This window comes from Staurois parvus, unplaced genomic scaffold (assembly GCF_062004578.1).
Source record: "Staurois parvus isolate SC_StPar_1 unplaced genomic scaffold, SC_StPar_1.0 ptg000130l, whole genome shotgun sequence".
Lineage (NCBI taxonomy): Eukaryota > Metazoa > Chordata > Amphibia > Anura > Ranidae > Staurois > Staurois parvus.
The window spans coordinates 4,319,031-4,333,398 of NW_028317926.1; the positions used below are offsets into that span (position 1 = coordinate 4,319,031).

At 38.1% G+C, this 14,368-nt stretch overlaps 1 protein-coding gene across 1 annotated transcript in view; it reads left to right on the forward strand.

Annotated features, from left to right (window-relative positions):
• The window catches only part of LOC149466427 (transmembrane channel-like protein 2), a 146,103-nt gene that overhangs the window by 28,926 nt on the left and 102,809 nt on the right, over positions 1 to 14,368 (forward strand). Inside the window, exon 3 of the mRNA XM_089672548.1 lies at positions 505 to 595. Coding sequence (XP_089528674.1) covers positions 505 to 595 — 91 coding nt within the window. The remainder of the gene's footprint in view (positions 1 to 504; positions 596 to 14,368) is intronic.

The window sequence follows — 14,368 nt, forward strand, 5'->3', positions numbered from 1 at the left end:
TGCTGGTGCCATGCAGGTCTCCTCCAGATTGTCAGTCTATTCTGTGTGCTCGTACATTGTATGAGCAGACAGTTTCACACTGACAGGAAGAATGAATGAACTACCACAGCGCTCAACAGCGACATGGTTGTTCATTGAGAACTACAAGCCGGCATGCGCAAAAGATGTTGGGACTTGTAGTTCATTTGTTTACAGACCTCTGTGAATGAATGATGCAGCCGTGTGGATGTTGAACGTTGTTTTAAAAGAAACAACACCAGACAGTGAACGTCTCTCCATACTGCTGTCACAGGGAGAGAGGGCAGCGGACAGTGGCTGCAGCAGTGGGAACGCGTTACATGTTCCACCCTAAACATATGTTCCCAAAGGTGAATTTATCCTTTAATAAATTTTATTTATGTATATTAATCTCATTGCTATAACCAGTGTATCATTTTTAATATTGCTACTTTTTTTGTAAACTACACTGTGGGAGGTTGTAACTATAACCTTTGTTTTTCCTAGGGATGCACAAAAATTTGTGGAGAAATTTGAAGGTGCTTTGGGAAAGGGAAAGGGAAAGAAATTTTATGCCTACAAAGTCATGATGTTAAAGGTATGGAAGAAGCATGCATGCATGGGCAAATGCCATACATTAGTTGTCATTCTAGACTGGCTTTAGTGGTGAGCTTCGTATGTAGGTGTCTCCAACAAATCAAGTCATGGATGACCACTGTGTAACGAATAACAATTTATAAAAACTGGAGCAGACAGAATCTGGAATAGTTCTGCAAGACAACCAATCATCTTATATCTTCAGCTTGTTCGGTTAACCACTTGCCCTCTGGAAGATTTACCCCCATTCCTGACCAGGCCATTTTCTGCTATGTGGTGCTGCACTATTTAAACTGGAAATTGCATGGTCATGCAATGCTGTATCCAACCAAAATGTAGGTCCTTTTTTTTCCCCACAAATAGAGCTTTCTTTTTTTTACTATTGATTACCTCTGGGTTTTTATTTTTTGCCCTATAAACAAAGAAAGACCAAACATTTTTAAAAGAAAGAAAGACCCAATATTTTCTAATTTCTGTTATAAAAATTATCCAATAAAGTCAAATGTCATCATAAATTTAGGCCAAAATATATTTTGCTACATGTCTTTGGTGAAACAAAAATCACAATAAGTGTATATTAATTGGTTTATGTGAAAGTTATAGCATGTATATGTACTGGGATTTACTCCATTTTTAGCAATACAGCACTATGCTAGTTTAACTGACAATTGTACAGTCATGCAGTGCTGTACATACATGAAATATATGTAATTTTCCCCCCACAAATAGAGCTTTCTTTTGGTGGTATTTGATCATCTGTAGGTTTTTAATTATTTGCGCTATAAACAAAAAAAACCAAACATTTAAAAAAAAGCTATATTTTCTAATTTCTGTTATAAAAATAATATCCAATGAAGTCAAATTTTGTCATAAATTTAGGCCAAAATGTATTTTGCTACATGTCTTTGGTGAAAAAAATCCCAATAAGTAAATAATAATTGGTTTGTGTGAAAGGTATAGCATCTACACACTATGGTACTGGAATTTAACCAGCTTTTACTATCTGACTGCCTATCACATTTCTTGAGGTGCTAAAATGCCAGGGCAGTACAAACACCCCCAATTTACTACTTTTTGTAAAATAGACACCCTAAGCTATTTACTGAGAGGCATGTTGAGTCCATGGAAGGTTTATTTTTTCCACAAGTTTTTGGAAAATGATTATTTTTTCTTTTACACAACGTTGTCATTTACCTGGTATATTGCTCACACATGCCATGGGTATATTTGGAAGTACACCCCAAAATACATTCTGCTACTTCTACTGAGTATGGGGATACCACATGTGTGAGACTTTGTGGGAGCCTAGCTACATGCAGGAGCCTAAAATCCAATTACCTCTTTGAAAGTCTGAAGGTGCGTAATTTCCTCATTTCACTTCTTCACTAACTATCACAGTTTGAAGGCCAGGATAGCCCCCCCCAATGACCCTTTTTTGGACAGTAGATGCTCCAAGGAATTTAATAAGAGGTATGTTGAGTATTTTGCAGATATAATTTTTTCTCACAAGGTTCTGAAAAATAAAAAAAGGAAAGAAAATATGCGTTTTCTTTTTCTTTCTTTATTTTCCAAAAACTTGTAGTAACAAACAAGATCTGTAAAATACTCACTATGCCTCTTATCAAATTCCTTGGGGTGTCTGCTTTCCAAAAAGGGGTCATGGGGGGGTTGCATTACTTTGGCATTTCAGGGCCTCCGAAACTGTGATAGGTAGTCAGGAAGGGTAATGAGGAAATAAAGCCCTTTAAAAGCTTGAAGGTTCTTATTAAATTCTGGGGTCCAGTACACGGCTAGATTGCCAAAAAATGCCTCACACGTGGTATCCCCATACTCGGGAGAAATAGCAGAATGTATTTTAAGAAGTAATTCCACATATACCCATGGCATGTGTGAGCAATATATCATTTAATTGACAACTTTGTGTAAAAAAAAATAATTTTTTTGTCATTTTCCAAAAACTTAAAAAATTTAATTCTGCTAGTGATTCAGCATGACTCATTGCAAATAGTTTGGGGTGTCTACTTTCCAAAAAGGGGTAATTTGGGAGGGGGGTGTTGTTATCTTGGCATTGTATGCCCTTCATTAGAAACTTATGCCACACATCACTCACTCTTCTAGCCACTTAAAGACCAAGCTTTTTTATGCAATTTTTTATGTCACACAGTACTTGGGCAGCGATTTTTCAAACGCTAATTTAAAAAAAAAATACACTTTTTTTAATTGTACTGCACAAAAGCACAATGTAATGGCCAATTGTTTGGTAAAATTTAAAAGATGATGTTATGCTGAGTAAATAGATACCAAACATGACATGGTTTAAATTTGTGCACGGCCCGTGCAAAGGTGACATACTACATATATTTTTAATATCCATAGGCGACGCTTTAAAAGCCTTTACAGGCTACCACTTTAGATTTACACAGGAGGTCTAGTAATAGAATTACTGCCCTCAATCTCACAGTCGTAGCGATACCTCACATACATGGTGCAAGTGCAACCGCTATTACATACCGACACAAGGTTGCATATGCCATTGTGCGCAAGTGATGGGGTGGGCAAAGGTGCTTTATTTTTTATTTTATTTTTTTAATTATTTATTTTGATTTTAAAATTTTATTTTTACAATGTCCGTATTATTTATTTTTTTTAATCACTTTTATTGTTATCACAGGGCTTGTAAATACCCCATTATGGCAAAAGGCAGTGACAGGTACTCTTTTCTTTGAAGTCTGGGGTCTCTTAGACTCTATATATCTCCTCTACCCTTAAATCATCTGATCCCACCAGATGCCTATCATATGCTTTCCCAATATAAAAATGACTACAGAGATGTTTGGAGCCATTTTGGTCTCCAATCAGCTCTATGGTCAGCTGGTGGAAACGCCGGCTGCATTCTCAGATTCCCTGATGGAATGGGACTGCCCGAGAAAGCCGTGGAAGTCAATAGGAGGGGGGGCATTTACTCCTGCTACTATAAAAGCACTCCTGCAACTAATTAGCATTAGGATTACTTTTATATGAAAGCCAACCACCAGCTGAAATAAATACCAGGATGATGCTTGAAGCTGCAGGCATCATCCTGGCATAACCACTCAAAGTCCAGTGATGTACTTCACTGGACTTTGTTGGGCATATATGTTGTGTTCTTTTTTTATGCAGCTGTGGGCTGCATAAAATCTCAGCCAAATCTCTGCCAGAAAAAGTGTGTGGTATGGCCACCATTAGAATTTACCACCCTTCAATCACCCACTTCTAATGTTGGTCATACATGAAATGTGCTTTCTTTTTTATTCAGCCCATGGGCTGAACAAAAAAAAAAAGAACCAAACATCGATCAATGTGGATGAAGAGTTCTCTGCCAAATTTTTTTTTTTAAATATGCCAGAGCATAGGAGCAATCCACCCACTGACCATCCCAGGCTCCCATGCTTTTATAACTGTGGATGAAAAATCTCATCCAGCAGCGCTGCATACACTGTCGTACATTCTGAGAGCACACCCTGTTGTCAGAATAAACAGGTGGGTGTAGCACCTGAATGGCATTTCTGCAACGAAAACAGCAATGGTTAACAATAAAACAGTAACTCAATAAAACAACAACTATTTTTGTTTTGCTTAGTTGTTTACTTTTTAAGTATTTGTTTTCTTTTTCTTTTACTTTTTTAACTTGGACAGCAGGGACAAAAAAATTAGTGTCATGGCTAATTCTATTTCTGTTACTGATACAACATCTTTTTTGGGGTGACTTTTAGGTTGGCGTACCAGGAATGGCATCAGTAAAATGCCTCTCATGCAGCCGGGTCACTGCATCTGGGTTGGGAGTTTGGGCCACAGCACCTTCTGGATACAAAAGGGCCATGATGATATCTTCCTGGAATTGTAGGAAGGATCAACTTCATCCAGTTGCTTTGTAAAGCACAAAAGCGTTGTACAGAGCCAAATGAAATACATACTGTATACAGACACTTTTTTGTACCAGCATCTGGCTTTATGGGAAACTAAGTATGGCTTCATCATCTAATCATTGAAGTCCACCCATCCTATGTTAAGGTTATAGCCTTGGACACAGAGGGGCTTCTCAACAACACCAGCTGTCATGGAAAGTTAGATTGTCAAGTCTGTGTGAATGGAAGACATGACAAAAATATCCCATTTGTCCTTCCACTCAACTGTGAGCAAGTCATAATTTTTCAAACAGGCTTTCTCCCCCTTTCTAAGTTAGGTATTTACAAGTCATTGAGGGAAGCCCTTGTGATAAGGTCGCACGGTGCCACATGAGCCAATTCCAAGATTGTACAAATGTCTAAATAGTGGCACGCTTATAAACAAATTGTCAACTTATAAGTGGTACCCCATATGGAAAAAGGGTGACACCAAATCCCAAACTATCTTGCCACTGTTCCCCATGTAGTTTGGGCATCCGAGGTGCTCCATATTTTCCCTTGAAAGTCTGAAGATTACATGTATAGCCTGTTGTCCTCTCACAGGTCTTATACATTTTGACCCCATACCTGCCACGCTTTCTGGGGAGAAACTGATTGAATGCAAGACGGCCAGAAGAACTATTGAGAGACTCAACACAGCTGTTTTGCTGGGGAATATACACATCTGCAAATTTTTAGTTAAGGTAATTCACAGGGGGCCACATTTTGTGGAGCCTATCATATTCAGTGTCACCCGAGGATGACGAGAGTGTATTGTCATTGAAATGCATAAATCGCATTATGTTCTCATATCTATGCCAGGCCATGGCAGCAGAGAACACTGGCATATGATGAATCGGGTCTGTAGACCAATATAACCGCAACTCATTTTTTTAGCAATGCCTATGTTGAGGGTTAGGCCCAAAAAAACTTTACATTTGGAAATTGTAATGGGTTTCATGCAAATGGATTGGCAACGTTTGAATTTGGGTTGGCCAGCAATACATTTTTTTAGTCCACAATCAAATTATGCAAATCATCTATGAAAACCAGCTCCAAGGGGAGTAGTTAAATTTGCTGTTTCCACCTGAATTCTGGGTTAGACAGTGAATGGGGGAAGTATGGGTACTGCAGAATTTCTGGAAGGACACTATGGGCTCTACAGACCTGTGTTCAAATTCTTGGTGGCTGCGGGGCACTACTTGTGCTGCATCACCGCTGTACCAGCTTGTACTGCACTCATGAGACTTGCCCCGTCACCAAGTGATACTGCAGTGCTGGCATGTAAAAAACTTTCAGTACCAAAAGCGGTAACCCCAAGCTACACTCGGGATTACCCTGAAGCATTGCCTGGATCCCTGTTTCACTTACCTTGTCCTTCGCTCCCGCGATGTCCCCCCTGCAGCGTCCCCTGCCATCTACTCTGGCCGATGCCGGCATCCGTCTTCCAGGTTCAGGTCCTTGCGAGCGTCAGGACGTACGGGACGTAACTGGCGGGAAATTCAAAAATGTTAAAAGTGACATTCACTCAATACACTAAAATCACATAGTAAAACATTACTGTATCAAAGCATTTCACATACATTTTGTCCCTAGTGCTTTGTCCTGTGCCCTGCCTGCATTTTTATCGTTCTTTCTGCCTGGAAACTGAGAAAAGTCCATGACGTCCAAAAAGTGTCCCTTTAGGTCAAAAGCGGTTTTGGACCAGCTATAGAACAGCGATAGTAAATTAGAACTACTTTCAGAATTGAGTGATAATGATTTGTGGGGAAATACGTCATCAGACACTGAAAACGATTTTGTGACTTAGCTCAGTGATGTGCGAACTTGGCGCTATATTTCAAATTTCAGTGTTTTTGGTTTGATTACATTATTGAATTACATTTATTATTATTATATTATTGTTTTTTATGATTATTTATTATATTATAATTTATGATTTTGTGTTTCAAATTTTATCATAGCCGGGATGTTTATTATACTCTTGTTCGGACAGATTTCAGGGAGTTATTCCTAAAAATGACAGGCCTACAATAAAAAAACAACATATTTCCATGCAAAAAAATGTACCGCTTTGAGCACAGAAATATTGACATAATCATACTGCTAGGGAGGTTAATTTGACTTCATGTTGCTACAGAAAAGGATTTTCGTGTCCAAGAATTTTCTTTTCTTCTCAGGTAAAAGCTCATGCTCATTTCTTATTCAATTACATTTCTTGCATGATTCTTCCATCATCAATTAGAAATTCGTTCATTTTTCAAAAAATTTCCAACATGCCTAATCACTCAAATTTGATGGCTGCTCGAAAATTGGCCACTCCTGTGGCCCACTGATGGTGTGAAATTCGAATGAAAATTCTTAGAAACAAACCCATGTATGGCCGGCTTACGCGTAGGGGCTAAACACAGGTGCTGGCAGGTGTCGGGGCTGATTCTGCTAACGCTGCGTTTTTGGGGACACTATACTATTGTGAATGCTGGTATAGTTCTGATCTGATCAAAGATATTGATCCATTCAGACACTATACTAACTTTGGAAGTTTATTTTGTATGTGAGTGTGTTCCTGGCAATCAAAGGGTTATATGTGATGAATGATGTAGTGGAGGGCAATCTGACACTATCTGGGAGGGATGCCAACTGAATAACTGAATCTAATGCTATCTGAAGTCACCCGTGACACTAATACAGTGATCAGTAAAAAAATCTGTACACTGTAATAATGACACTGGTGACAGGACAGTGAAAGTGTTAAATGGGGGGGGGAGGTGATCAGGGGATTAAATGCGACCTAGCTGTGCTTTACTGAAAAAGTGTGCTGCTTGGATTCACGTGGATCTGCTTTGTTCATTCTCTGGAATGGAATGTGCTCCAGGGAGAGAAGACTGCTTCATTTCCTGTGCCTGTGTAATGTAAACACAGGCACAGGAAGACCTCTGATTCGGTATAGCCGATCATCACCGAACATCATTGGCCTGAACCTGATGAGTGATCAGTGCTGCATCAAATCACAGCACCATCGGGCCAGCATGCACCAACTGCCCTGGAACACGGCGGAAGCACAGATCACATATAAATACAGTATATACATATATATATACACACACACATGATTTTGCGCAGGGAGAGTGCCTTGTAGCAGTAAACCTGCTATAGGGCAGAGGGAAACTGGTTAAAGTGAGGAAAATGTACAGTAAGTGTGAAAAACAATAATATTACCTAATAATTGCCAAATAATTCACATTTTATGGGCCTGTATCAACTTTTTTTTAGCATCAGACAGGTTTTGCATTTCCATTTCGTTCTATGAGAATGCAAAATCTGCTTGAAACAGGTCAAATGCATCTGTAAATTAATTCTGAATGAACTCAGAAGCATTTCAAACGGATTTCAAACTAATGTATTTCTATATGTTGAACATCACTTCAAGATATGGTTTACCAAAAGTAAATATATATTTAGTCAAAAACACCTAGTACTCATAGAGCCTTTATCCTAGGGGTTTTTTGGCAGGCAATTGCATGCAGAAATGGCCTGCAGACTGTGAGTTTATGTTACAATTTATGTTTTTGAAGGTAAGCATCATTGGCACTTTCTTTGTAGAAGTATTTTAATTAATTCAGACAATAAAGTTCCCTTAATTAAACATTATATTGATTAGACATGCCTAATAAAATGGCACAGTTAACAAATTTCAACCTTGTTAGAGCTTAAAATGCCATCAAAGACAGTTTATTCCTTACCTCATAAAATTGTTGTTCGGTGAGATCTCATTTACATCCTGCTGCTTATCTCTGCACAAGCATTTGCATTGTTTCACATGCTTTAAATATACATGGTTCAATGGCGGATAGTAACACTAGATCATTCACCACTATTGATACTGAACAATCAGAATCACAGATAAAGTGGGCTGAGGGGGAAATGGAAGTTCCATGCTGTGGAGGGATTTACAACATTCTTTATCTTCAATCTAGGATACCATCTTCAATCCTGGTTGTTGAACTGATATCCTCACTCTGTGGCATCTCTCTGATTTGATATCCACCTAGTAGAGTGTTCTATAACATATATATATATATATATTTTATTGTAAGCACTACAATGCATAATGTTTGTATGTTTGCACTAACATCAACCATAGGGCACTAATAATCCCATTGACGCCAACAATGGGACATAATTCCTTCGACTGACATCAACAATCAGGCACTTTTCCTTCTACTGACACAAATGAGGAGGCACAGAGAAAGTAGGCTAGGGGGAAATGGAAGCTCCATGCTATGGTGGGATTTCCAACATTCTTTTTCTTCAACCTAGGATACCATCTTCGATTCTGGTTGTTGAACTGACATCCTCACTCTGTGACATCTCTCTGATTTGATATCCACCTAGTAGAGTGTTCAATAATATATATATATATATATATATATTTTTTTTTTTTATTGTAAGCACTACAATGCATAATGTTTGTAGACAGCAGTGTGCTAGACTGGCTTTGAGGAATTAAGAATTTGATGACCTCAAAATAAAGTCCAAATTAAATGGAGAAGGCTAATCAAAGAAATGCAAAAGTTCACTTGTAATCCATATGCTTCATGACAACACATTAAACAAAATGAAAATTTTACACATTATTTACTTTAACAGTATAATTTACACCAGCAGTCTCCAAACTGCGGCCTGGGGGCCAGATGTGGCCCTTTGCTTGCCTTTATCTGGCCCTTTAGGCATTTTTTCTGCCACTGACATCAATGATGGGGCATAATTCCTGCCACTAACATCAACCATAGGGTACTATTAATCCCATTGATGCCAACAATGGGACATGATTCCTTCCACTAACATCAACAATCAGGCACTTTTCCTTCTACTGACACAAATAAGGAGGCACTATTCCTCCAACTGACACCAACTATTACTCCCCCTAATACAAAAGATGGGACATTGTTCACTCCCACTGGGCACGGTCTGGCCCCCCTAAAGTCTGAAGGACAGTAAACTGGCCCTTTGTTTAGAAAGTTTGGAGATCCCTGATTTATACCATCCCAAAAACATGTTTACATTAAAAGCCCAACTCTAGCCAAGCTGTTTCTTTTTTTTCTGTTTAAATAGCTCATTAACACCTATACTATAGCTTTAGGAGCGTTTAGTAAGAGTTAGAAATTTAGTCGAGTATGAACAAGCCCTAACTACTGTCACAAGTCCAAACAGAATATCCCCAGTCCTGCTGCTGTATTTCTAACTCTTGCATCTCTCTCTGTCTTTGGCATTGATAGGCACTAACACTGTTACCAGCCCACTTAGCAGAGCTAATAAGTGTGGAGTCTAACCTGTGAACAATAGCTCAGTTTTAGTAGCCGGCTCTGTGCATGGGGCTACGGAGAAGTCTGAGCAGGCTTTATCTGGGAGGACCTAGAGATCCCAGTGTGGCAGTGCTGGGAGGAGGAATGCAGAGCACAGAGCATAGTATCATCAGCAGCCTGGGGGGGGCATAACTGATATCTGGGGGGGGCACAGCCCTCCCCAGCACCCCACTAGCTCTGGCCTTGTACGGCGGAAATTAAATGCAGTGTAACCTGAACTTCTGAAACTATTTAGAAAATGGCATGTTTATGTAGTGATAAAAATACAAACCTAAGATATTCTAGCTCTCAAATTGTGTGTTTTGCATAAATAGGAAATGCATAGCATCACATTTAAGATGTAAAATTATGACTGCTCTTCTGAGAAAGGTAAATAATTTCTTCTTGATCTATCTAAATCCTAATGAATATGAAGTCTGATATTATGCTTTTAGGCAATGATCAGTATAACAGAGATGTGCAGTTCATTTTGTTCTGAATCAAAATTCGGGCTAATTTTTCGCTATCCAAATTCCGAATTACAATAGAAACGAATTTAAACTAATCTGAAATAACAAAATGAAATTTGCCCAAAATTCAAATCAAGTCGAATTTGAAAACACATTAGAAAACAAATTCAAATTCAAAAACAAGAACAGAAGAAAAATAGAAAAGAAAATAAAGAACTAGAAAATAATAGAATTGAAAATAAAAGAACAGAATAGAAAAGAATAGAGGAAAAAGAACAGAATAGAAAATAAAAGAATAGAACAGAATACAGTAAAACAAAACAAAATAGAATAGAATATAAAGGAATAGAAAAGAATAAAATCCATTAGAATAGAATAGAAAATATTAGAATAGAAAATGAAAGAATAGAATAGAAAAGAAGACACAAGATTAGAATAGAAAATAAAAGAAAATAATTGAGTAAAACAGAGCAAAATAGGGCAGAAAGTAAAGGAATAAAATAGAATCAATTAGAATAGAATAGATTAGATTAGAATAGAAAATCAAAGAATAGAGAAGAAAAGATTAGAATAGAGAATCAAAGTATAGAATAGATAGAATAGTATAGAAAAAACAATAGAATAGAATAAAATAGAAAGAATATAACTGGCTTCCAAAATTTTAATTTTGAATAGAATGAATTTGAATTCGAACTGAATACATTAGAACAGACAATAAAATAATAGAAAATAATAGAATAGCTTAGAAAAAAGCTAAAATACTCTACAAAAAATTGTGAACTGCGCTATGGTGCCATGAGTAGGGATCAACAAAGGCACTATGAAATTTCCAATATGGTCATGCAACTCTTCATATAGCCCATATACCATCAAGTACACATAGGGATTGTGGATTATGGAATGTAACGTTGGAATTATTCTTGAACTCGTTAGAATTGTTTTCAAATCTGTTGGAATTATTTTCGAATCTGTTAAAATTATTTTCAAATTCGCTGGAAATGTCTAATTCAGTTGAATTCAAATAAACGAATTCCGAAAAATGAATTAAACGAATGTAACTATTCAAATGAAACAAAACTAAAGAAATAACGAATCGAAACAAAACACATTTTTTAATTTTGCACATGTCTACAGTATAATCACTGTGTTACAGTTATTAATTTTAAAATCACAGGGGAAGAAAAAGCAAATGATAAACATTAGTTTAATTAGTAATCATGGTAAAACATCACAAAAATGGGAGGGGTTAATATTTGTATTTGTATTTTATATTTGCAAGAAGAGACTTGCACAGCCACCTAACAAGCACCTGTCTCAACAAACCAATGTGTTTCTGGGGTGTTAGAGAGTAGTGGGTACTGATAAAAATGGTCCAAACTACTCATTCAGCTCCTAAACTGCAGTTAGTCTGCTGTTATTCTAGTGTAAACTGCTAAACGTATACTTTTATAAGGGCATGGAATTGGTAAAACCTATGCTGTTTTTTCTTTGCTATCTGTGTCCTATTGTGGAGCTTCCCCCCCCCCCCCCACACTTTCTGTCCTGGAGGCACAATAAGAAATGAGTAAAAACCGCTATTTTATATTATTATTATACAGACTTTATATAGCACCAACAGTTTGTGCAGCGCTTTACAAAATGAAGGTAGACATTACAGTTACAATACAATTTGGTACAGGAGGAAACAGAGGGCCCTGCTCGTTAGAGCTTACAATCTAGGAGGAAGGGTTGGTGATACAAAAGGTAATAGTTGTGGGGGGATGAGCTGATGGAGGAAATAACTAGTTTATTTATTTCCTAGTTTACAAGTTAGAAGAAGGATAGCCTTCTTTAAGAGAGGTTTTCAGGTATCATCTAAAGGTGGATAGATTAGGAGATAGCCGGAGAGATTGGGGTAGGGAGTTCCATAGGATGGAAGAAGCTCAGTAGAAGTCCTGGAGGTGAGCATGGAAGGAGGTAGGAACTAGAGAACAGAAGGTCTTGGGAGGATCGAAGAGAGCGGTTTGGTTGATATTTTGAGACCAGCTTGATGATGTACTGTAGCTGGGGGGAGAATTGTGGATGGTTTTGTAAGTTGTTGTTAGTATTTTTAATTTTATTCGGTGGGCAAGTGGAAGCCAGTGGAAGGATTGGCAGAGAGGGGTAGCAGACACTGAACGGTTGGTAAGGTGGATGAGCCTGGCAGCAGTATTCATGATAGACTGGAGGGGGGATAGACTATTTAAATATAAGCCAATAAGGAGGGAGTTGAAGTAGTCATCAGGGGGCACCCTGTCAGCTATAAAAGTCGCAAATGGTTCTCACAGCTCCTTATTCAAAGCAACTAAAAATGTTGGAGATACATTTTAAGAGCATTCCATATTTCTGGTAAGGCCTTATTCACATGGGCACTGAGGCCTATAGTCTGTAAATGGGATGTACGTTTATGCAGCTTGAACCACCAAGTGATATGTGCAAGTAGATCATGTATGTGTATGGGGATGCACAGTTTGCTTTCCAGGCTACTCACTCAAACCAGCACATCTGTCAAATTGGGATGAGCAGCTGTGTACGTATACACTTGAATGGTGTACCTGCTCGCAGCACCTAGAGGCTCAAGCCATATGAACATACAACCCATTCATGGACTATGGGCCTCAACACCTATGTGAATGGGGCCAAATTGGGAGCTATAATGATTGAAAATTGGGGAAACTGCCTATGGAATCAATAAAACATAAAAATAAATGTGCATGTATCAAACAGATATATCAGGAAGAGCTGCTAGTTTTTCAGAGAGAACAGAAAAATACAAATTTTGGACTGTAAAATCTTCACTCTATTAAGGAACAGGGGAGTTAGAGATGTTTTTTTACAAAAGGTTGGAACATCGGCACCTAAGATGCTAAGTCCCATATAACCCTGCCTCTAATCATGCTTCGATTTTGTAAACAAGCAGTATAAAGACCAATAACACAGAGCAAAGGAGTGTGACTTATGTCCCTTAATGGTCTTCAAGAAAAAGAACTTACTGTGAGTTCAAAATTAATTATTCAGTACATGCTCTTTAATTATAAACCCTAGGTTATATGCAGCTGCTTTTAAGTGATTGAACACTGGTAACAGAATTGTGGGACCCCATATAACCTATCCCACTCTAAGCAATCCGTAGTTTGAGACCAAAGGCTTTCTTTCTCTTTAAGTTGATCTCTTCTTTTCACCTGAATCAAGGCATTGTTCTGCCTTTTTTTTTTGTCCGACTCTGAAGCATCCCAAAAAGATTTCTATCTACTGTCCATCACATCCACCACCGGGTGTGGTGAAAGCAGTGCAGGTTTACCTCTCAGTCACAGCTTCAACCCTAAACTTTGATAATCTGATGTTCTGCCAGCAGGCTCATGTAAGGGGTACTTTATCTCATTCCACTTTACCTAGGTGGAATAAGAAGGTTATCTCTAAGGCTTACACCTTATAGACAAGATTATTCCCCTTCCTGTTACTGTCAGTATCATTCATTCAGTCAGCACCTCTTGGGATTTTCAGTACCAGACATTCGTTTCTGAAATTTCCAAGGCTACCACTTGGTCCACAGTTCATATGTTTGTGAAATTTGGTTTCAAGGAACTGATTCTCTTTATTTTGGTATTATTGTTGTGTTGCCTACTGTTGTGTTGCCTTTGGTCTATTGCTCCGGAACGCCCCACGTTCCATGACTAAAGAAGCATGTGTTCTGTACTGTACAATTAACAAATAAAACTTTTTGAGGTTCCTGTAAAATCCTTTTCTTGGAGTGTAGTACAAGACAAAGAACACCCTCCCTTCTGTCCTGGTGGTTTCTTTGGCTTCCAACATTGAGATAACTGAGAATGGAAGAGGTGGGCTGTCTCACAATTCTGTTTGGCAGAGTCCAATCACCTGAAGGTGGCTGCATATAATCCAAAGTCTATTATTAGAGGAGCCTGTGTCCTGTACTGTACTTCAAAAAAAAGGATTTTACAAGTAACTCAAAAACCCTTATTTCTTTATTGTTCATTGGAGATGGGCCAATTTAATATGG